Genomic DNA, 24,777 nt, shown 5'->3' with positions numbered 1-24,777 from the left:
TAATAAACAATCTAATTAAAAGCACACAAAAAAAAACATTTTGACTAAATTCAATTTGCAGCTTTTGTTTCAAGTTGCTCTAAATTAATCAAGAGCAAAAATGAATAATTGCACAAAGGTCAGAATCAGTTTTATCAAAATCAGATTTATTTGGCAAGTATGAACATACAATGAATTTGACTCTGGTTTTATGCATCTCTCTCAATGTACTTACACAGAAATAGAAATACAGAAACAAAACAAACAGTTAGGGACAAGGACAACAAAGCTGGACAAATAAAGGTAAAGCATAGACAGGACTGTTATGTATGTAGGTTCAAGGTTCAAGGTTCTTTATTTGTCAATTGTCAATTCCAGCAAAGCAGCCATTGACAAAGAAAATCTTTGGTCTCAGGTTCCTTCAACAATGCTCATAAAATATAAATATATATAATATACAATCACTCAAGTAAAAGCAAAATGATAATCCAAGGCATAAAATAGTGCAGTTAAAATAAATATAAACATAATTAAATATAAAATATAAATGTAAATTTGTATATTTGTAATTTTGTTGACAACAGTATTCCAGATGGGAAAACTGAATGTAAACATGATATAGTAAGTAATAATGAGAAGTACTAAAATATATATATAGAGATATACATACACACACACACACACACACACACACACACACACACACACACACACACACTTAGTACTTAAAATATATATACAGAGGTGTAGCCAGGTATGTAGTATATATAGAGAAGTAATAAATATGTATATATCACAGTTTGTAAAAAAAGTATGTAAAGTATACAAGGTAAATAAAGGTAAAGTGACAATGGTAAAGTAGCAACACATGTTGTGAAAAAATAGGTTAATATATATAATTATTTTTAAAATATATATAAAAAGCACCAATGACAAACAATAAAATAAGAATACAAATAAACACAAGTCTATGTACAAGTCAATGTTGTAAACAATACCAATAGGTTAGGTAACAACAGGAATTAATATGCGCAGAAACGTGTTAAAGTCTCTCTGTGTTTACATGGCTCCGAGCTCTCCGCCCATATCACGTCACAAGTCCTTAACTCGGGTATTATCGAAAAATCCCTCATTCATCACCTGCCTTTAAATCCCAGACGGAGTTACCATATTTCCGACAGCACTTTAACGCAGCATCAGTTAGACGTTAGACGCGTCGCTCCCAACAAACAAACAACCTGAGGAACAAACAACGGAGGATCAGATATGAAACGTCCCGGGAATGTAATAACAGCGACTTTAACAACTCTGACTCTTCTATTCTGCCTGTGTTCAGTCAGAGGTAAGTTAAACCACCGACACATCACATTAATCGTGTCCAGTGCTGTCTGTTGATGTTGTTGACTTCTCATCAACTTCTCACACCAGACTTCATTCACTCTTATACATATTTATCTTACTTTGGCACAGAACTATGCCACCTAGTCTTATTTTCCATGCCATTTTCTTTCTGTTTCCCATTACGATGGCTACTTCACCATTCCGCTCATAGGTCTTTTACTTTTACTGACTCATGAAGATGCAGTTTTGTTTTTCCTACTGTGTGTCAAGGTCTCTTGGTGATGGTTAAAGTGGAGGCTTTAATGAATGACAACAGGGGAGATGTGCAATAGGTTGGTCTTTCCTCAGTAATCAACTACTGGAGCTGCTATATGACAACTGTCTTTCATTTTACAGCTATTTTAACACAATAATTACAATATTCTCTTCTTTGTCATTCCCCATCACCTATGAAATGACTGTGCAGTTATATATATATATATATATATAACCTCACAGTCATTTCACAAGTGATTATATTATAATATAATATATATAATATAATATATTATATTATATTATATTATATATATTAAGTCTACACCAATTAATTAATTAGTATTAATAAGTATATTAAAGTGGCAGTAGGCAGAATATTTTTGGCATCATTGGGCAAAAATTCCATAATAACCTTTCAGCATATTGTAATATATATAATGTGCAGTTATTTCTGAAAGCAGTCAATATGTAATTTGTAAGTCCTTCATCCCAACATGGTGTCTCAGTATTGCCATGGTAGAATGAGTGATTAAATGTGAGACTACTCTGTTATTACGTGTGAGGCTCTGTTATTACAAAGTTCTATTTTAATACAGTATTTTAAGATAAATGTTACTTGCAGTAGATAGTTGTGATTTGTATCTCCAGGGGTGTTTTCCTGCAAACAATATATTTGCACACATTTTGTTTGTGCTTACATTTTAATGTATTATTGTCCCCTGTGGCCACACTAAGAGGTGGTGCAGATGGAGAGGAAAATAACACCATATGTGCTGTTGTCTGGAGCCAACATGAACCAACTGTCCACTCGCCCAAGTTTAGTCCAACCTGGAAATGTGCCGCCAACCAGGAGACCTTAAAATACTGCCAAATTTGGAGACTTTAACTGTCTTTACTGTGCGTATGTGGCTGCCGTTCTTCTGCTGCCATGATGTTTGTGTACATTCAGGGCCTATTTTGCTGTGCTCATTACTACCCACCTGTCAGTCAGGTGTGTTGGGTGTCCCTGAGCCACTCACAAGCTCCTGCACTGTCATGTTGTGTAACTGCTCATTCCTGAAAGAGCTGCATGCATCTGTGCGACCTGGCTAATCCTGCAAGCTCTTAATCCTGCACATAGACACAGTATGTTGTCAGTGTTGGCTGCATAAAAATGACTAACATGAAAAAGACAAACAGATTACATTCCAACATTTATTCATAAGGCACTTTTTTAAGATTTAGTTTCCACATTAAACTCCATTGTAACCAATTTTATTAAAGCACATAAAAGATTTGTTCTCACGCTGAAACAGGTTTTTACCTCACAGAAGCCAAAGAAAGTGACAACAAAGTCCAGTAGTTCCACCTTGGTGTTCCTCAGAGCTTGAATAATGACTCTGACGTGGCATCCAGTGACTCAATGGGCCGGTTAGCACAAAGATTATGAGCTCAGGCTTTGCAGTTTTGCCAGCTCCAGTGTGATTCATAAATTGGTGCCCTGCCGCTCCCTCTCGAGGTCTGTACCATCATTTTCCTAATCCAGGCAGGATCTGTGACTCAGCACTTTGGGCCTCACAGCTGAAGCTGCAGCACTACTGCTGTACCAGACACTCAGGTCACCAGACACTCCAGCATCAAAGAGGAAACACAGTAGATCCTACTGTTATTAAAACTCAGTGTATTCTGAGCAGTAAGAGATCAGACAAATGTATCCCAAACTCGGCATGTTATTTAACCACGATCACTTTGATATTAAAGAGGTACTCAACCAATTTTACAAGGGCTGTCAAAGTTATTTATTATTAACACAAATTTTTTGTAACACCATTATTTCTTTAGCGCATCACAAACTTGCGATTTTTAAAGTTGTAGTGGACTCAGATACAAAGCTAGAAACTTACGCTCCAAATTTACGCTAAAAAAAAAACTGGTATGGTCATTTTCAAAGGGGTCCCATGACCTCTGACCTCAAGATATGTGAATGAAAATGGGTTCTATGGGTACCCACGAGTCTAATATATATATATATGTATATATATATATATGTATATGTGATTTTATAACATCCTCTCCCTGTTTTTCTGATTTGCTCAGGTGACTACTGTGAGGTGAACGTTTGCCATAATGGAGGAACATGTGTGACGGTGATAGGAGACGATCCATTCATCTGCATCTGTTCAGATGGCTTCGGTGGAGACACCTGCAACGTGACAGAGACAGGTACGGCAAAGTGGAACCTTTCGGAGGATAAGCACGGTTAATCAGACACTTTAAACTAATCACTAATTCCTTCTTCCTCCTCGCAGGACCCTGCAATCCTAACCCCTGCAAGAACGATGGGTCGTGTGAGATCTTCGCTCCAACCAGACGAGGAGACGTTTTCAACGAGTACATCTGCAAGTGCCAGCCCGGCTTCGAGGGAGCGCACTGCCAGATCAGTGAGTTACTTCTGGATGTGAATCTTATTCAACTCCACATTTACATTCACCATAAATATATTTGAATTGTACTGTCAGTTGTAGGGCTGTGCAATCTGGCAATACGATACGTATCATGATACAAGGGTAACGGATTCAATATATTGCGATACTGTAAGCAAGGCGATATATCGCGATTTTTACATCTAATTTTAGGAAAACTCACATAGTATAAAGAACACACCAGAAATAAACCATTTTTAGAATAGGCAAAAATAACACATTAATACTGCATGCATAAAACTGCATGGTTTTTGCCCAAAACCGCATGTAATTATCATAAAGTGGGCATGTCTGTTAAGGGGAGACTCGTGGGTACTCATAGAACCTATTCTCATTCACATATCTCTGGAGGTCAGAGGTCAAGGGACCCCTTTGAAAATGGCCATGCCATTTTTTCTTCGCCAGAATTTAGCGCAAGTTTGCGACAAGCTATGGATAGTACCAATGGATGCCCTAGGTTTTCTAGTTTAATATGATGCCAGTATAAAGCTGAGCCCGCTACAACCTCCGAAAGATCGAATTTGTAAGAGGTTAATTAAAAATCGATACAGCGTTTTGCAGAATTGATACAGTATCACAACACATAATATTGTGATACTCATGTGTATCAATATTTTCTTACACCTCTAGTCAGTTGTCAGTTTCTCAGGAGTTATTTGGCTATTTATTCAATGAATTTGGAAACCTTTTATTTAACTATTATGTGCTGACATGGAAGTTTTATCATCCAGGGAAGTTTTTATGGCCTAGATTAAATAGAAAAGGCATCTTGAAACAAAAAATAACAATAGTGTTGGATTCTAATACAAGACAAAAGCAAGCAATTGAGAGAAAGTCAAGCCAAATTTTGTCCGACAGGCTCCACTTTCAGCAGATTTCTCCATAAGCGTGAACACATGAGGTTTTTCCACCCTGTCATAGCATCAGCGGAGAGAGAGATGTGTAGTCAGCTCAGCAGCTCCATGAAAGGCCTCATTCAGCGGCTTCTGCTGCGGTCACTCTGTTTGGCTAATTAGTAAAAGGCCACTCCAAGTCTCTTAGCATGCAGACACTGCATCTGTTTGTGCTTAAGCTGGACCAAATCAGATGAAGAATTTGATAATAGTGAATTCCATCATATCCTCTTAATATAATGACTTGGAATTGAAATAACTATAAGCTTTGTGTGAATGACTGCTGAAAGAAAAAACAGCCTGTTCTCTTTCCCAGGGCGTCAAACACCGACACTTTGTCACAGCCGGCGGCTTTCGTTACCGCCACACAAGTCACCCTTTAGCGCCGGTATGAGACGCACCGGGTTTTCCATTAACTACAATGTAAACCCATCCAGGACAATATTAAATGCGAAAAGTGCGCCGGGAGATAGTGATGTGTCGGTCGCGAACGATTGGGATGAGAACGTGTTGGAATTATTATCTGAATAAAAGTAACTCTCAGGACTTTAATTCATGCTATTACTGAAGAGGCATTTTTTGTGAATGAGCAGCTCTCCCTCTCAACGCCCACAACCTGACCACCAAGTATAGTCCTTATGCAGTCTGGTCGTCTACTCCCAAACATTTTCTAATTTTAATTCAGTCAGACGTCACAGGCTGGATTGTGGTGGAATCTGTCCCATATATGATGTAGTACAGACACATTCATAGGTAAAACTAATGATATGATAGTAGTTAATTAGTATTTCAGAGGCAAAGTCACTTTGTAAGATAGCAATTGTTGCATTTCATTTGCAAGAAACACTAGAAAATAGGGCTTTCCTAGTAAAGGTGCTGTAAAACTGAGTTTCTCCACAAAGAATCACACAAAAGCACCACTTTAAATCTTGTGTTTACCATAGATGTGCTCAGAAGTTTCTTGAAAATAAGTCATTCAGCATGAAAAAAGCATAAAAAAATAACTAATCAACCATAGAAGTCTTAGTTGACTAAGACCAAAACAATGACGAGGAGGCAGTTCTACTAGAAACAATGGGTAAATGGCATACTTGTCAACAGTGTTGCCAAAACATGTGAAAAGTAATCCCAGATCAGATCTATTTGGCTGCCCTTCTCTTGGTAGGATCACCTGTTTCTCAGTGTTATTAGCCGTGCTATGCCAGTCTTCTTGTCACAGCCGTACAGGCATTTGTTTCTAAGTTGTGACCAATCCTCTTAGTGTTAACGGGAACAAGAATTACTCTGACCCGTGTGGCATTACGTCAACCTGTCATCTGCTTTAGTTCTGAAGTCTGGTATAGTTAGTAAGAGACGGGACATAAGGCTGGACAAAAGTTACATTTCATTTAGCATTTTTCAGTGGAATCTTATTTTGTAGTTTGTACTGAGTGTTAAACTTAATTTTTGATTCAGACGTTTCCTTCGGTATCTAAAGTCATCGCCTGTACAATATGAAAAGGAACTGTTAGTAGCCAAAGCAGCAGGACTTTTCATAATACAGATGCACCACAATGTAAACAAAAAGGCTATAAAAGGCTATAGGTTAAAACATAGAGATGTAGGTTTAAGATACAAACTCAGACATTCAGCAGAGGATACATTTACTGCATTGGTGACATAAAGCTGACTGATGTTCCACATTATCAGATATTGAAGCAGGACGCTGCCTGACTTGATAGAAGACAGGAAATTGAGGAGCTGAAGTTGGGGATTGTCTCAAATTGCGTTCTTATGGGCTCAGGGAGCTTGTCAGAGTTTTGTCAATAGTTTGAAAAAAAATGTAAATAGGCATTTTAAACTAAATGTATTTTAATCTGGATCTCCTCCCATGGCATGCACATACAAAAAGCATAATACAGTAGGACCCCATGAGCTATTATGTCCCATTTTTTGTCACTAGCGTCATTTTTATTCTAACTTTACATTAATCTGGGCCTCCCCCCTTATATACACAACCTACAGTTTAACAAAAAAAATCATGAACCTGCCAAAATAAAAAAATAATAAATAAAATAAAATAAATAAATAAATATGCCATTAAATGAACCAAAATATTATTAAAAATAAATGCAGGCAATCATTAATTGATCAAATGTGACATAAATTCAGTTTTAATTTGCTTCTTTATTCATTTATCTTTGGATAACGTCCCCTATCTATCTACTCTTCTGTTTCATTTCCCCTTTTATTAATTTATTTATTTATTTATTTTTATTAACATTTAAATGTGTGTATTCATTTTAGCATTTATTTTTTTATTTGTTTTATAAATAACATAATTTTTCTAACCATTTGCTTTAGCATTCTTCTGTGAAAATATTTAGGTCATGTTGTTAAGATGAATGAGAAGAGTTAAAATGTGCTGCTGTCTGGTGGAAATAATGCATTTTTTCCCACTGAACTAGATCAACCATGTAGACATGCTGTGCAAGCATGCCACCTTGTGGAGATTGGTCACCATTACATGTGTTCCCATGGTTACAGTGGAACAAGATCTTAAGTAGAAGGAAAACCTCACATATGACATTTATAAACTAATTTCACTATCAGCTGAAATACAACATGTATTCTAACGACACGTTTTTCCTTTGTGGACATCAGAGCTCTTATTATTATCCATTTGCCACTATACACAGTTAGTTTGTGGGCTGACTGATGGTGACACAACATGGATATAACCTCCTAAAGTCTCCCGTGTCTGTTCACATTCAGCGAGTCACGGCATAAAATACAATTATCAACTGCGACCTTTCACCTCTGACCGGCTGTGCCATTTAAACTGGTTGCCAGGAGTGTCCCGTCTCCTCCGTGTTGCCCTCAGGGGGATTTCTGTCATCATGTTCGATTTAAGAGAAACTCCTTGTCAACAACTGTATGTTGGAGACACAGTGAGGCTATTGTGGACCCCTCCACCTGCTTCAACCTCCCTCTGTTCTCTCTCTGAGATGTTTCATGGGCAGGTGTGCACCACATCTCTAACAACCATCTTTTTACTCACATTCCTGATTAACGTTAGTTTGAGGAGTTGAAAATAAATACAGCGAGTTGTCGTCTTTTTTCAGATGTGAATGACTGTGCCGACCAGCCCTGTAAGAATGGAGGGAAATGTCGAGATCTCGATGGAGACTACACCTGCCAGTGCCCCTCACCGTATGTTGGAAAGCAGTGCCAGCTACGTACGTTCACCAACTACCCTGTCATTTCACTTCACACTCTTCTCAGATATGTATATCCTCATGTCACTTGCTTTTCCTCAAAAAAATTTTTCAAAGAGTGTAAATGAGATCAAATATTGTATTTCTGGAATTGGCCAAATGACAAAACAGGCCACTACTGTATGTGTTGTATTAAATGTAATAATTGCTATTTTAAAGTGGTTTAATATCCTGAACAAGTACTTTATCGGTGTTTTTTTCAAGCATAAGTAAGAAAAAAGAAGAAGAAAAAATGTGCTCTTTTATTTGTAAAACTTGGAATATACAAATTATAGTGCCTAAAGTTTTTTGGCACCACAAACTGCCCCTTTTCACAGCAGCCATTCTGACATGTCATAGCAGGGTAAACGCAGGTGTAATTGATCAAATTAATTATGGTCCCTTTCTATTTAGTGTGTTACAGTAACTCCAGTGAACCAACATGCACTATTCCAGGGCCCTGGTACACCTCAATGAATCAGGGCCATAATTAATGTTATTAATATCACCTGTGTTTACCCTGCAATGACATGTCAAAATGTCTGCTGTGAAAAGGGCCTATTGTTTCAGTGGACACTAAACAAACAAAGTTGCACTGTAATTTATTTAGAAATAAAAATACATTTAATGACTCAAATAGATCGGAGAAAATGTAATTACTTACATGATAATATTTGACTGTCTGTGTCCCAGGTTGCATTTCTCTGCTGGGGATGGAAGGAGGAACAATCGTGGAGTCCCAGATTTCATCATCCTCTGTGCACTTCGGCATTCTGGGTCTTCAGCGCTGGGGTCCGGATTTGGCTCGACTCAACAACCAAGGCATCGTCAACGCCTGGACGTCAGCCACCCACGACAGGAACCCCTGGATCGAGGTGAAGACTTTAAAATCACGAGGCTGACCAATGAGAGCCGTGAAGCCGACTAACACTTGTTAACTTGTTGACAACAGATTGATATGCAGAAGAAGATGCGTCTGACGGGCATCATCACTCAGGGAGCCAGTCGCATGGGCACGTCGGAGTACATCAAGGCCTTCAAGGTGGCGAGCAGCTTTGATGGACACGCTTACACCACTTACAGAGTGGACGGCCAGCAGAGGGACAAGGTTAGAGGACTCCCTTTGTACAGCTTACTCAGTCGACTAATGGCTTTGTCAACTAATCGATAACAGATCTGTAAAAAGTTTTTCCGCAAAGAATCACACAAAAGCACCTCTTTAAATCTTGTGTTTACCTGAGATGTGCTCATAAGTTTACTGGAAATAAGTCATTCAGCATGAAAAAGCATAAAAATTACTAATCAACTAAAGAAATCTTAGTTGACAAAGAGCAAAATGACTGGCAGCCCTAGTTACTTACAATGTTTACCAGCGGAAAGCTTCCCTTTCTTCAGCTTATTCACCTCATTTCCTGTGTCCGTGTGCTGCAGGTATTCGTGGGCAACATAGATAACGACAGCACAAAGACCAACCTGTTCGACCCTCCTATCGTGGCCCAGTACATCCGCATCGTTCCCGTGATTTGCCGCAGGGCCTGCACGCTGCGCATGGAGCTGGTGGGCTGTGAACTGAATGGTAAACACACAGAAAAACGCCCGGTTACAAGTTTAACATACACAGAAAGTTTGGCAGATAATGATGGTGGATAGAAAAACTAATTTGGTAAAAAAAGAACAGATGAATTACAGTAAGTTTAACTCAAGGCAAGTTATAGCCTTTGTGAACTTTCCATTTTGAAGAAAGGTTTCTTTTGTTTTCTTTCCCTCTTGTCTCTTATTTTACTGTGTTGATTTCTTCTTGCTGTGGTTACACTGACAAGTCAAAGAGTTTATTTCAACAACATAACATGGCCTCCATCCAGCCGTGGTTACATAGAAATTGTATAGTGTAAATAAACAGTATTCTGTGGGTAAACCTCACTGTGCAACAATAAAAGCAGCAATTCCAGGCAAACACACACACAGACAAAACCACCTCCATTCGTTTGTCCTTCTTTGAACTTAACAACTAAAACCTTTACATGGTGAATGTTTACACACTGTATACAGTGCATAGCTTTATACACTTTATTGCATGCATTGTTCTACTCTGTACGCCTCTTTCTGTTCCTTCCTCTTGGTCATTCCTGGGTGTAAAACAGGATTTTAATCAGAATATTTCTAATTTCCTTCAAATGGATGAAAGGTGAAGTTAATTTCTTTGGGTCTTTTTCTTTCCTCTCTCTCTTTCTGTGGCTTTGGTTCCCCTCCCTCCGTCTTTCCGTCTGCTTTTGATTCACAGTTTATTCAAACACGGCAGGTTGCTCAGAGCCTCTGGGGATGAAGTCTCGCCTCGTCTCAGACGGGCAGCTTTCAGCCTCCAGCTCTTTCAGTACGTGGGGCATCGATACCTTCACCTGGTACCCTCAGTTTGCCCGGCTGGATAAGCAGGGAAAGACAAACGCCTGGTCTCCTGTACACAACAACCGCTCAGAGTGGATCCAGGTGAGGAGGGAAACCTCAGTGGTGAAATATCATTATTTTAAAGCCAGCAGGTGTTGCAGAGTATAAGTGTTGTCTTTGTTCCTTCACCAGGTGGATCTAGAGAAGACGAAGCGCCTCACAGGCATCATCACTCAGGGGGCCAAAGACTTTGGGGTGGTGCAGTTTGTGTCGCTGTTTAAAGTCGCTTATAGTAACGATGGAGAGTCATGGAGTATGTTGAAGGAGGAGAACACCAGCGATGATAAGGTCAGACATGTGTGAATACCTAAAATATATTTCTCTAATGCAGTATACTGTATGTATGTCTTCGTAAATTAGTCTCATTTCAATGCAGTGCTTTTTAAAGGTGCTCTATATGATATTCAGAGCATTAATACAGCAGCAACTATTTGCCATTTAAAGATACAAAGGAGTGATGTCTACCTGAGCAGAGAATGAAGTCACTCTCCCTTTGTGTGATAATAAGACCTGGATACGGCGCCACCACTCAGTCTTGCTTCCAATTTTTTCCAGTGGCCAACAAAAACTCCCCCTGCGGCCCTAAAAGCATTTTCCCCATAGAGCACCACAGTAAAAGAGACTTCTGTAATCTGTTGACACGACACCTCGAACTGCAAACAAGGTCAATTATGACTCTTTCTATTACTCATTTTTGATTCATGGAGGTTTTATATTTGTAAAACTTTCCTCGAGCCGAGAAAAGCGATTTAAACCAATTTAAATCTGTGACATCATCACAATGTAAAGTCTGTGGGCCGATTGGCAACTCATGGACGGGGCCAGTGTGAGAAACACTATTCAGTAGGCCTCATACCCAGAAAGTAGACCCGGAAACTAGAAAACCTTTGTCAGCACTTTTGCCGTTATTTGCACTATTGTCACTGTTAACACCATTAGCTGCAAGCCACCGGCTCAGCTGTTGCCATGTTGAGAGCCAAGCGGAGGCAATAGAAATGCTCCCAATCTCGCAATTAGCACCTTTTAAAAAGGCTCTTAGAGTGTTGAGTAATTTAATACCTCTTTTCATGAAGTGTTTTTTGCATAAACCAGAGTCTTTTCAAAGTAATACACAACGCCTAAAGTTTGTAAAAAGAAGTCCAAAATGTCAGCTTCTTCTTTCTGTTCTCTCTTCCCCTTTATGAAGAGATATTTAATATGTCTCTTGCTGGAGGAGTGGACCTGAAGCTTGAGCCATAAAACTGTAAAACTAGCTTTGAGGTTTTTACTGAGCTGTAGTTGGCTCACAACATAATGATGCTGCCCGGGGGCTTCGTCTGAAAGCTCTGAGCGTCTGGGTGGGGCTGTTAGGATTCTGCTGGGTCGTAAGGTTGTCAGACGACAGCACAGATCAGTTTGATGAACAACTTGGTGGATGTATTTAGGGCTGGGCAATATATCAATATTACATCGATGTCGTGATATGAGACTAGATATCGTCTTAGATTTCGGATATTGTAAGATGGCATAAGTGTCATCTTTTCCTGGTTTTAAAGGCTACATTACAGTAAAGTGATTTAATTTTCTGAACTTACCAGACTGTTGTAGCTGTTCTGTTATTTGCCTTTACCCACTTAGTCATTATATCCACATCACTGATGATTATTTATCAAAAATCTCATTATGTAAATATTTTGTAAAAGCACCAACCCTACAATATCGTAGCAATGTTGATATTGAGGTATTTGGTCAAAATTATCGAGATATTTGATGTTCTCCATATCGCCCAGCCCTATATGTATTCAGTATGCTCTTTTTTTTCTAATTTGCAGCTTTTCCCAGGCAACATTGACAACAACACCCACAAGAAGAATCTATTCGAGCCTCCGTTCTACGCCCGGTACGTCCGCGTCGTCCCCTGGGAGTGGCACGAGCGCATCACTCTACGCATGGAGCTGCTGGGCTGCGACGACTAGAAACTTCATCAGTCACTCGTCTGACAGTGCTCCATCCTCATCCGGCCGCTCCATCTCCTCTAACCACAGCAGAGGGACGGATCATCTGGAACAGAACCAACTGTTCTGTTTCTCTGGATAAAGATCCTGTTGGCTGCTGGGACTGTAACACTTGTAGCACTTTCTAACTTTAATGTTTATGTTAATAACATTGTTTGCTCAATTTTAAGAAGTATAAATGATTTGAATTTTAATAGCTTTGGATAAAAACTAAATTTGCTCTTAATCTATATTTGTTGCTCCTTCTAAGAATTCAGATTGGTTTCAGGTTCTCGTAAATGTGCTCTTCACCTATTCCAGTTGTACTTCAAGCTAAATTACCAGTCTAAAACGTTTCCTGTGCAGTCCAACACCAGTTAACAACCTTTTTGTTTTACCAGTCCGCAGAGGACAGATGACAAACATCCTCACCGTATCTCACTACAGCCAACTGCTGTTTAGTTACTGTAGCACAAACTATATTTACGCAGGGCCTGTGCAATAATATTCTGGCATTTCCAACTATCCTGAAAGAGATAATATGTCCAAGAGTAGAAATTTATTACAATTTGAACTGCAGCACACTGATCTGTCAATCAAATGATGGACTTACAAACTGTAGGGCTTTTTCACGTGACATCTGTTTTTTACACAGTGTTTGAAGTGGAAAAAAGAAGTGCCGGTACTCCCCTCATTCACATGTTGGCGTGTGTGTCGGCCGATATCAGCTATCATTATTACATTCTGAATTTCTACAGTGAATAAAAGATAAAAGGCTACAACGAGATGTTGGATTTAGGGGTCTTCCCCCAAGAAAATGTGAAGGTTTTTGACTTAAAAATATGCAATTCTCCATAATTCTGGACCATTATTATTGTTATAGGTAACGGCCAAAACGCTTAAAGAGAAAACTTGCTACAGTTCAACAATCATTTTATTAGTTACACATATCACAGCCTTCGGCTCAACATTTAATTCTTCTGGAAATGTTTCCCCTGTAAATCATTTTTCTGTAAATCAAAAGAGCAGATTTAGAAAAGTTTTAAATAATATTTCATTAATTATATTTATCCAGAAATAAAAAAGTTATAACAAACAGTTCACTAATTATTGTACAAAAAAAAGGACGTGAACGTACCGGCCCACTTTGATTACTGTTTTCACACATTTTAGCAGCTTCATTCATACGAATAATTTCATTGAAATTTAATCCTTTTTACAACAAATGTGAAATATGTAGAAAGATGTGTAGAAAATAAACATTGTTTTACATTCTTTTTTATTATTATTATTATTATTATTATTATACATTGTTGGTCTTGACCTGAGATCGTTTATTAAATGTTAAAAAAAAAAAAAGTCTTTGTGTTTGTTTCTTTCCAATCAAGAGACACACAATATGTCTTTGTCATGCTGTAGTATGAGCTGATATACTGAATGTCACCGGTTACATAAGAGTTTACTTCCCACTGCTGGCTATAAGAGTCCCATTTGGTCAGCCAAAGTCCATGTCAGAGTGGGTGATGGTGGCTGATTTCTGCATGAACAGACACAAAGGACACAAAGGGAGCGGCATGAAGGAGAGGAAGCATCTCTGCATTGTTCAGATGTTGCTGTAATCCAAAAAGTACACCTCTTTTTGTAACATATACTGTATACAAAGCTAGCATTAAAAGAAAGGTACAGTACGACTTTGTATTTGACTTGAAGCTCTCAGATAAAACAGATTGAATGTCAAACATTGTCAACATTCAAACATCGAACCTGTGTTCTGCTTTCTTTCACATTCTGTCCCAATCTGCCCTAAGATGTTGTGATCTTCTCTATGCTGGACTGCCGGCCTTTGGCCTGATGTTTACAAGAGTAATTACAGCCTGTTAGATGCTCATCTCTCTGCTAAGATCTCAGTCCTGGTATGTTTGGCCCCTGGTTTGGCCCCTGGCAACAGCTTTCATCTATGAGATGAATGCAGTGGAGGACGGAGCATCTCGGACACATCTGTCCTCACTGTGCATGTAACTACTCTATGTGGATGTGCATTTCATAATGTATGTTTTCCGCAACATAGCAGGGTTTCCTATAAAAGATCACAGCACTTCCAGGAAACAAACACAGCTAACAGCTGCTTTCAGAGAGTTTAGGAGGGAAGCATAGGAGTTTTCTCCCAAGATATAACTTGTGTTTGTGGAAGCAGGACCAAAACAACTCATCAGTGCTATAAGACAGTAATTAAATGTTATCACCTTTGATAAAATCATATTTATGCTTATACTACTGTATAAAGCACACTTAGCAGTCTAAACTGTCTCACAAGAACTGAATGGTTTGGTAGAAAAAATAACATGGTGTTGAGTTTGAGATTCAAATGGATAAAAGCTTTTCAGTATAAATTGTTAGATTTTTTGGGTAGTTTTGCAGATACTGCTGGGAAACTGCAAAGAAAAATCATTGGAACAAATGTACACTAGACTGTTAAATATAAACAAAAAACAAACATTTGTAGGCCCTTGATACTAACTGGAAACCTTATATTCACTTTATGGAAAGTGAATATATGTCTGAAGCATTACAAGAGCCTGAGGAAAGGGGCAATGTTTGAGTGACGAACAGGAAAGAATGGTCACCTTTCACTAAATTGTTATTATTATTATTATTATTATTATTATTGTAGTTCTTTTTTATTTATTTATGTGTTTTGTCTTTTCGTTGCTGTGTTCCCTTCTGTTTTTCCTGTCTTTTTCTTGTTGTTTTGTTTTTGTGTAAATGATATGCATATATGAATGTCATGCAGTATTGTGCCACCTGTTGAAAAAAAATCACAATAAACAGAAATAAGTATTAATTTTCATTCTTAATTTGCATATTTGAGCTATAAATGTATAAATAGTGATGAATGAAATTGGGGTCTTCTTCTCCATCTCTGACATCACCATCACCATCCTCCCTTCCTTCACTCTCTGGCTGCAGAAGCACACTCAGGTACTATTCCAGTTCAACAGCCAGACAGCAGCACAGCAGCAGCATCACAGTCCTGCTACAGAATACACTTATCATTACTAACTGACCACAGTTACACCTGTTTTATCATCGGCAACGACTGGAGGAGACTAACCCACAATTGATGCTTTTAGTTGACCAGAAACCCTGTGAACCCTGTGAGCATCAGATACTGTGCGTCCTCTTGGAGACACTAATGTTGCTGCCAGCAGACTTCTTCTGACTTCTTCTGCTCCTCAGCATCAAAGCTTTCCTTTCGACGAGGATTAAAGCAGAATATCAAGGTGTTTTACGGTAAGTGTGAAACATAAATAGACTTTTAACAAAATGACTGTACATCAAATATGTTCTGTAATCTTTAAAACACGAGTCACTTTATTAGTCAAATGAGTTTTGTTTTTTTTATTTATTAGACCTTTTGCATTTCGAGTTTTTTCGTTAAATGTCCTCACGTGTGTTAACGTTCCTACATCGACTCAGAAAATGTCACAGGTGTTGCAAATGATGCATTTAGACTAACTGAAATAGAGTATACCTGCTATGCTGAAAGCAAGCAAATAATCCAAATTTCTATCTTTTAAATCAGTCAACCTGTTTTGTGGTGCCAAACTGCAGAAACATTATTTTTTACTAACATATAATAAATATAAAGCGTACAAAAGTTGTCGAAGTGACTAAATTGAAATGTTGATAGAAAGCAGACAGAGCTCACTAACATGGTGTCATGCTGCCCTCTACAGGCACTGTCCTGTCACAACATCCAAAGTTACAAATACAGAAGGTTGTGCAAATATAATGAAGTCATCCAAAAGTGATTATTCCACTGTGCTTTTAGGGATATTTCTCTCTGCAGGCTTTGTGGATTGCTGCACAGAGAGCATTCAGGATCAGGATTTGTCCTCACAGCCAGGAGGATGAAGATGATGATGATGATGATGATGTGTGTCCTGTTGTTGGGCGCTCAGCTGCTTCTCTCAGGTTTGGCCCTGGCTTCCCCCACAATCCCAAACAACTTCTTCTTCTACCATGACTACCTCAAAGGAAATGGAAACAAAGAAAGTATGAACATGATCAATAAAATATATATATATTTATTGTAATTAGCTGCTCCAATTCTTAGATGTAATGTTCCCTCCAGTTCATTTCAGAGGTGTGAAGCTCCACGTGGACTCTGCTCAGCCGTCAGTGTTTGCAGTCAGAGGGGGTAACGCCACCATGCCCTGCAGGTTCTGGTATGAGCCTGAGTTGAGCTCGCCGAGGGAAGTCCGGATCAAGTGGTCCTGGCTGCCTGCTGCTGGGGGGCAACAGACAGATGTGCTGGTGACCATCGGCTCACACTGTCGAAGTTTTGGCCACTTCAGGTTGTTGAAAAGACAAATAATTCATTTATGATGGCTGTGTGAGCTTCATTGTGTTTTATTAACTCACAGTGTGTGTGTGTGTGTGTGTGTGTGTGTGTGTGTGTGTGTGTGTGTGTGTGTTGGTCAGGGGCCGTGTGCAGCTCAGACAGGAGTTCCCAGGAGATGCTGCACTTGTGATGACTGACCTCCTGCTGAATGATACAGGCCGCTACCACTGTGAGGTGGTGGACGGACTGGAGGACAGGAGCACTTCAGTTGATCTGGAGTTACAAGGTACAATGTTGTTCATTCCCAGAGGCAACGAGAGTCCAAACATTGCACACATACAGTACGCCTACTTTTAATTCTGTTCATAGAAAAAAAAGATGTCCTGCAGTTTTAATCTTAATGAATTGAAGATGAAAAGCTTATTATAAAGCATTGCATCCCAGATCTTCCAACAGAATTCCTCTTTGACTATTTGAGTCTTATTTAAAGCCTTTTACAGTTCAAGTTTCAGTTTTATTTGTCATGTGCATGTTAACACAGGGTCATTACAGGGGTCAGTACAATGAAATGTATAGGGTGAGAGAACGGGTCAGCCCAGCACTAAACGCAATAGATAAGATAAGATAAATTTACAATAATAAGATAGAATAACATTAATAAGAGAGAAAGACAATGATACGATACAATAAGAATGTGATGACATATATCAAATTAAATAATAGTACTATATACTGTACGTATGAAAATGAGGATTGTGTGTGAAAGTAAGTGACAGTATCTTCAACAGTATTGCACAAATGTAATGAGAAAGAGGGATGAGATATGGGTTATGAGACTGGAATAAGAAAAGTAGATCAATAAAAAAATATAGCACCATATACTTTACATAAAGTGGCTCAGTAACAGCAGTATGATGATGTAATGCATTCATTGATTGATTTGTGTTTGTTTTTGTCTTTTAAACTGCATTTGATTGTGATAGTCTGATTTTTGGTGAACTGGTAGACACTTGTATGAATGTGTACTGTATATACAATACCATTAATGGTCATTCCTTTTATTAAATTTATAATGTATATAATTATTAATATATTCCATTCTTCTGTAAATAGAGATGTAATCTGACAATGTTAGAAGTCTCATTGGTATTGCTGGTAGTTGGGTAGTAATAGTAGGAGCAGAAGTACTTGAGTATAAAATCTTAATAACAGAAGTAGATATTTTACTTGTAGAAATATTAGTTGTAGTTGAATTGGGTTAATTGTTTTTTTCACAGCAGACACTTTGACATGTCATAGACTCAACCACAGGTGTTACTAATAACATTAATGATGGCTTTGTTCTATCCACCTTTGAAGCCCACACGCTCTGTGTAATAGAGTGTAATGAATTTCTCCCCCCAGGTGTGGTGTTTCCCTACCAGCACCCTGGTGGTCATTACCACCTGAGCTTCCTGGGAGCCCAGCAGACCTGTGAGCAGCAGGACTCCACCCTGGCCACCTTCACACAGCTCTTCCAGGCCTGGAAGGAGGGCCTGCACTGGTGCAACGCCGGCTGGCTGGCTGACGGGACGGTCCAGTACCCCATCACCCAGCCCAGGGTGCCCTGCGGGGGGCACGGCCTCGCCCCGGGCGTCCGGAGCTACGGCAGACGCCACCAGCACCTTCATCGCTACGATGTCTTCTGCTTCTCCTCTTCACTCCGAGGTGAGGTGGCGTCAGAGCAGCAATGCAACCTGCTCAAAACCTGGTTTCAAAACAGGTTTGAGTTGTCATAGCAGAAAGAGCACAGGTGTTACTAATAACATTAACGATGATCAGTGAGCCAGCATGCACAATACCAGGAGCCTGAAACTGAAGCAGCTGAAAGGAATTCAGCAGCCATTAATGTCAAAATGTCCTCTGCTCAAGTGCCAAACTGCTTTGAAACTATCTTTACCCAGAGGCACTTTTTTTTGCTTCCTGTCTCCTCTCATTAGGAGGCACTGTAACTGTTAATAGTGTGCAGAAGCCAACATCCTTAAGTCTGCATCAGTGGCGATTTTAGACCCTTTTTAGGGGTGCTCAAGCATACTTAAATTTCATCTCTGCACCCCTGAGCTAGAGTGGAGATATTGGTATCTTATGAAACTAGAAAAACCTAAGGAATCCATTTGTATAACCATGTCATGTTATCTTGTCAAGTAGGAGGTTAAATAACACTCCAAAGTTAGACTACATTTTGGTGAGGAAAAACTGGCAAGGCCATTTTCAAAGGGGTCCCTTGACCTCTGACCTCAAGATATGTGAATGAAAATGGGTTCTATGGGTACCCATGAGTCTCCCCTTTACAGACATGCCCACTTTATGATGATCACATGCAGTTTGGGTTAAACTGCAGTTTGTTTTGCATGCAGTATAAATGTGTTATTTTTGCATATTCTTAAAATGGTTATTTGAATATTTCTGCATACTGGGGTCCCTAAACAGTCTTAGAGTTACATAAATTGGGTATCACTGTAAAGCTGAGACTCGTGTGGATCCAATGAATGGAATTGTCACCTGGTGCCTGAATTGTGTGTTTTCCTTTACATAAGTAAAGACATTTTCACCAGAACTTGATGCAATTGGTGCATAAAAATTCACCAGAATGCAGGAAATGAAGTGTTTGACACTCAAATGTCACAAGTTTGCCCAAGTTTTCATTCTTATTTATGTTTTCTAGCAAAGGTTTCCCACCTTACAAGCTAAATAAGACAGCATTTCAATAAATATAAAAAAGAAAATTAATAACAGAATAATAAGATAAAGAATGAATACCATTATCCCATATTTCTCACTTGAAAAAATAACTGCATAAAAAATGTTTAAACAAGTCTCTTGACTGGTGTCACAATAACAATGTTTCCTTCAAAGGGAGTGTCTACTATCTTCAGCCCTCTCACAAGATGAACCTGACCGAGGCTCAGCAGGCGTGTCAGGAGGACGGAGCAGAAGTCGCCAAGGTCGGACAGCTCTACGCCGCCTGGAAACTAACGGGGCTGGACAGCTGTGAGGCTGGCTGGCTGGCTGATGGAAGCGTCCGGTATCCCATCACCAGGCCACGGAGAAACTGTGGTCCCTCTGAGCCCGGGGTGCGCAGCTTTGGCTTCCCACCTCCTCAGCACAAGCATGGAGTCTACTGCTACAAGTCAGGGGATGAATGAATGTAGACTCCCCTCCTCTGTGGGGTCAGAGATGTGAAGTTGGCACAGCTCTCTTGAAAATATGGATCCTTATGAGCGAGCTGCCTGGAAATCCTCAGACATTTTTTCTTGTGATGTGCTGGATAGTTTTACATCTTAATGCCTCTAAAACTTATTCAAGTAGAAACAAAACTCTCTCACTCTTTGCCTAAATTGGTTAAAGACCGTGTTGATGGCTCACAAGTAGATACTACTTACAAGTGAGAAAGGTTGGCAACCACTGGTGTAAACCTCAGTTTTACCATTTTATGTACATCTCATTGTATTTTCTATTAGTTCATTCTCTTTTTGTACATGAGAGCAAAGCCTTTACTTTACTTTGATGTTGTCTCACTATTAATGCTATTAAGCATTAATAAAATTAAAGCTATTGATATGATTCTGTACACTGATGAAGGCTATGACATGATTCGAAGGGCAGTGGACATCAATTATTGTTTCTTCTAGAGCTGCATCGATTAATCGATTCATTGTCAACTATTAATCCGCAACTATTTGGATTATCGATTAATCGGTTTGAGTCATTTTTTAAAGAAAAAAAGTCAATTCTGATTCCAGCTTCTCAAATGTGAATATTTTCTTTTTTTTTTTTTACTCCTCTATGACAGTAAACTGAATATCTTTGAGTTGTGGACAAAACAAGACATTTGAGGACGTCATCTTGAAACGCTGATCAACATTTTTCACCATTTTCTGACATTTCATAGACCAATTAATCAACTAATCAAGAAAATAATTGACAATGAAAATAAGCGTTAGTTGCAGCCCTAGTTTCTTACAGATCTACTGTAGAACCATGTACCTCAGGTGATTTTCACATCACTCAATTTTTACATTATTGGAAATATAACTTATTTTAGTATAAAAAACGCTTTTCCTAACCATTAAAATCCTTTTACAGAAGATTCCCGTCTGTCTCTTCACACAGAAATATTACGCCCACACACACACAACTTGCAGGAGTTTTATTTGCATGAAAAAAACATTTCATAATATATGTCAGGCTTTACAAAAAGCAGCTTGATTTGTTTTGTACATCTGAGAAAACTGGCCCCAGTATTATTAATGTCCAGCTGTGAGACTCTATGTCACTATGTGTCTGTCTGAGGTAGGCTGAGCAGTCTTTACTGCATACATCTGTGGTTATTCGTTATTAACCCTACTGTACATCTCTGTCTTAGTGTCGAAAGAAAAAAATCTTCAAGGGTTTGTCTGCAAACAAGACAAAATACAGAAACTCTGCTTCTTACAACTTTCAATAAAACATGTAACAGGAAACGTGTGCGTAATCCCTTTCTACTCAAACTCAGCTTCGAAGATGAGTCTCTCGATTTTCATCCTGACCTCTGCCTTCTTCCGAGGGGACAACTTTTTAAACATTTTCACCAGGCCCATGAAGTAGTATTCATCGCAGTCTTGTGGTTTTTCAATGTTGGTCTGTACAGTTCGGTCACATTTAGAAGGATCCGTACTCCTCTTCATCCCCACAGTGTCACGTTGGACGAGCTGGCTGCTGCTCGCTCCGGGGCTGTGTTGGTCGTCTGACTCCACGATGGAGGTTACATCATCATCACTGTCATCGTCGCTCTCCTATAAGGACAACGCAGATTGTTTTTAAACAACAAAATAAAATCTGTGGCGTTCAATGACAGTGATTTAGCTTTAGTGATAGATAGACAACACCCAAAGCTGGCTAAATCTGAAAACAGATATTTTTCTGAGTATTTTTTGGCTGCCGGTCCACAGTAGCATTCAAAGAAAATTTAAAACGTTTGCAATAAAAAAAGTCTCTTATATTTTTGCAAAGCAGTTATGGCAAGTTTATTTAATCATGTATGAAAAATTCTACGATAAGAGGGAGTTTTTCCCCAGATAGAAACAAAAAAAACCTTCTTCTAAACTGTTGCACCTGACTTCACATAGATGCTGATTGTCGATTACACCCCATCACATGCAACTTATGATTTAAAAAAAGAACCCGAAGAACAATAGTTACACACATAATAAATCCCAAGACATCATCACGAGATCACAATCTCAAAATGTGACTCTTTTGCACAAGTGCAAGCTGGTTGTAGAGTCAACAGGCCTAACAGTTAAACTTCTGGCTGCCATGCAGTAATTAAAACACAAAAAAGGTTAAAAATATGTTGTTGATAGTAAAAAATGTACAAAGGAAACGAAGAAAGCGAAGATCACCCACCAGAAGACAAAACTGAAATGTTAAGATACACTGTCAGGAGACAATCGGCAATGACAAATGGATTACTTAAAAGTGCATCACTCATCACACACAGCCTTACTATCTCAAATGTAGCGATGTCACCCTCTCCAGGGATCAGCGATCCTTCGGTTTGGACTCTGTGTGTCGCGGCTGTCTGCAGATCGGATAATATTCTCTGCTGTTGAGCCTGGTGGCAGCACGGTAGATGATTTTTGAAATCTCGCTGCTTTATCAGCGTGTCTGTGCAGAACAAACAGTGGTAATGCGCCTGATTTCTGCAATCCAGTGCACATCTGTGGATTGTGTACTCTGAAATATGAAAAACACATTTAATTATGAATGAATATATGATTCATCTTTTTTGCTGACACTGACAATTAATCACAAAATAGAAAATGTAATTACCTCCAACGAAAATGGCTCTCCTTAGATGAATGTCCAGATGAAGCCTAGCTCTGGAGTATTTTGTAGGTTTGAAAAAAGATGGTAAACAAAATGGACAATGGTATTTGGGAGGATAGCAGCAGTCGATGCATTTTTTCAGTGTCGGAGTGTATAATCCCTTCTGGATGGTTACATGGACCTGGAATAGATAATAAAGTCATTAGTAATAAACAACAACCTCAGATGCCTCAGCTGTCCATTAAAGGGACTGTTTGTAACTTTTTAAGCGTATAAATGTAGCGGGTCGCCACACATTCGCGCTCGCATATGCGCGTTCGCGTGTGGCCGCTGCCTCTCCTCCTCTGCCTGCCTGACTTCACTCAGAGAGAGCGCGCGCGTTCTCAGCTCGCTCCACCTCTAGACGTGAACTCGCGCTCACTCCTCACTGCAGAAGAGTTAGTTTAGCTCTGAGAATATCTAGTGAATGCACAGTGGACGTTTGTGCAGAAATAACTGCTGCAGCTCCTCCAGACCAACAGAGGTTTCCCGTGTCTTGTGAAGTGACGGAGCTCCTCAGCTAGTAACGTTATCGTCTCGTTACCGACCGGGTGCCGGTGTCTCCTCTGCTCTCTCCGGCTGCGGGCGGAGAGAGCAGGGAGACACGCTGCAGAGCCCCGCTGCATCAGTCTGCGCTGAGGCAGTAAAAGCCAACACTAGGATCAGATCTAAATCATGTTAATGGAGACCTTCGTCTGGTCAGCTAACATTACTGCCAAGCAGAAGAAATATAGAGTGATATTGTGGTTTTAGCTGACGTGTGTCGCCTCACTGTTTTGAGCGATGCTCGTTCAGGTATATTGAGAGCGAGCAAGCGCGAGCCCGACGCTGACTTTCGTTGATTTCACGACCACAGGTGTCGCTGTTAAGCAGCATTTCTGAAAGTTACAAATAGTCCCTTTAACTACTTCATAATATTAGTAGGGGTGTGACGAAATATTGTGCCACGAAATATCGCGATATAAAAACGTGACGATATGCATCGTCGAGACGAAAAACTGGATCGTGATATCAGGGCATAATAGGTACTACGTACATACAGCCTCTCGGGGTACAACTCATGCGCAGTAACATCTGGCCTGCCCTCAACGACATTACGTTAATAACGTTAGCTACCTGTTAGCCATGCTAACTGTTAGATAGAGGCGAGTTTAGAGACAAAGAGACGAAACTCAGGTGATCTTAGACAATAGCTGCCGCCGCGGCAACACGTGCCATTTGGGATTAGACATTAAATTGGACAGTATAATATAAATACTTAGAGATAAAGGTAGTGTTAGTGTTGAATGGCTGTGTGAAGGAGGACGTGTTAGTGTTGAATGGCTCTGTGTGAAGGAGGACGTGTTAGTGTTGAATGGCTGTGTGAAGGAGGACGTGTTAGTCGCTTTAGATCCAAGATGGTAGAACCACCAGTTGACTCTCACCTCCTCTTCCTCTTCTGTTAGCTACCTGAGGATCTGCTGAGATGTCTCTAACGGGGAACATGCTTCATATTGACATGTCTTAAAGTTAAAGATAAAGTTCTGATCTCCCTAAAGGCCGTGCTCTGGAGTTAACACATAATGAACATTGTTGTGATGGTAGCTGTGAGATAGCTAGACAGTTAGCTTTTAGCTCGGCAGGTGAAGAAGTCCACTGTCTGGAGGTATTGATCTACTAACTAACGTTAAATGGATGAAAAGAGACAAGAGCACGACGGTCACATGTGAATGACATGTTGTTATTATAAATGGTCAACAGTCATTGTGGTTCGTTCGTGTATTTGCTTACTTTTGGTCGTCGATCGCTGATGTCCATCTTCTCCACAGGACAGAGCGGTTCTTCTCTTTCTTCTCAGGTTCTTGTTGTTCTGCTTCTCCTGATTGATTGTCGGTAGTCACGCCAGCGTTCAGGCGCATCACCGCCACCTTCTGCTTCTTCTTTGGTGTTTATTGGCGGTTGTCAAACCATCTTAGAGGT

At 39.5% G+C, this 24,777-nt stretch overlaps 3 protein-coding genes across 5 annotated transcripts; 2 read left to right on the top strand and 1 right to left on the bottom strand.

Annotated features, from left to right (window-relative positions):
• Positions 1-1,102: 1,102 nt before the first annotated feature.
• On the top strand, positions 1,103-13,859 carry LOC141758969 (lactadherin-like). 2 transcript variants are annotated; one of them, XM_074620838.1, is made up of 10 exons: positions 1,103-1,321; positions 3,655-3,780; positions 3,867-3,998; positions 8,038-8,151; positions 8,863-9,044; positions 9,122-9,277; positions 9,601-9,745; positions 10,469-10,653; positions 10,744-10,899; positions 12,423-13,859. In XM_074620838.1, exons 1-10 carry the CDS (start codon positions 1,246-1,248, stop codon positions 12,564-12,566), a joined length of 1,416 nt encoding a protein of 471 aa, XP_074476939.1. In that variant the 5' UTR covers positions 1,103-1,245; the 3' UTR covers positions 12,567-13,859. The 2 variants fall into 2 exon arrangements, with proteins under 2 accessions (XP_074476939.1, XP_074476931.1); XM_074620830.1 differs by having other exon boundaries at positions 1,105-1,321; positions 10,451-10,653.
• Positions 13,860-15,573: 1,714 nt separating this feature from the next.
• LOC141758994 (hyaluronan and proteoglycan link protein 3-like) lies at positions 15,574-20,665 on the top strand. The gene is made up of 6 exons (XM_074620881.1): positions 15,574-15,875; positions 16,417-16,640; positions 16,720-16,942; positions 17,070-17,215; positions 18,334-18,636; positions 19,825-20,665. The coding sequence occupies exons 2-6, from the start codon at positions 16,496-16,498 to the stop codon at positions 20,112-20,114; spliced, it is 1,107 nt and encodes a 368-aa protein (XP_074476982.1). The 5' UTR covers positions 15,574-15,875; positions 16,417-16,495; the 3' UTR covers positions 20,115-20,665.
• Positions 20,666-21,103: 438 nt separating this feature from the next.
• LOC141758999 (uncharacterized) lies at positions 21,104-24,777 on the bottom strand. Of its 2 annotated transcripts, none has more exons than XM_074620901.1 (4): positions 24,589-24,777; positions 22,783-22,960; positions 22,457-22,617; positions 21,104-21,743 (listed from the first exon to the last, which is right to left on the bottom strand). In XM_074620901.1, the coding sequence occupies exons 1-4, from the start codon at positions 24,613-24,615 to the stop codon at positions 21,450-21,452; spliced, it is 660 nt and encodes a 219-aa protein (XP_074477002.1). In that variant the 5' UTR covers positions 24,616-24,777; the 3' UTR covers positions 21,104-21,449. The 2 variants fall into 2 exon arrangements, with proteins under 2 accessions (XP_074477002.1, XP_074476995.1); XM_074620894.1 differs by having other exon boundaries at positions 22,457-22,686; positions 24,589-24,772.

This window comes from Sebastes fasciatus, chromosome 2, assembly GCF_043250625.1.
Source record: "Sebastes fasciatus isolate fSebFas1 chromosome 2, fSebFas1.pri, whole genome shotgun sequence".
Lineage (NCBI taxonomy): Eukaryota > Metazoa > Chordata > Actinopteri > Perciformes > Sebastidae > Sebastes > Sebastes fasciatus.
This window is presented reverse-complemented; position numbering and strand designations above follow the sequence as displayed.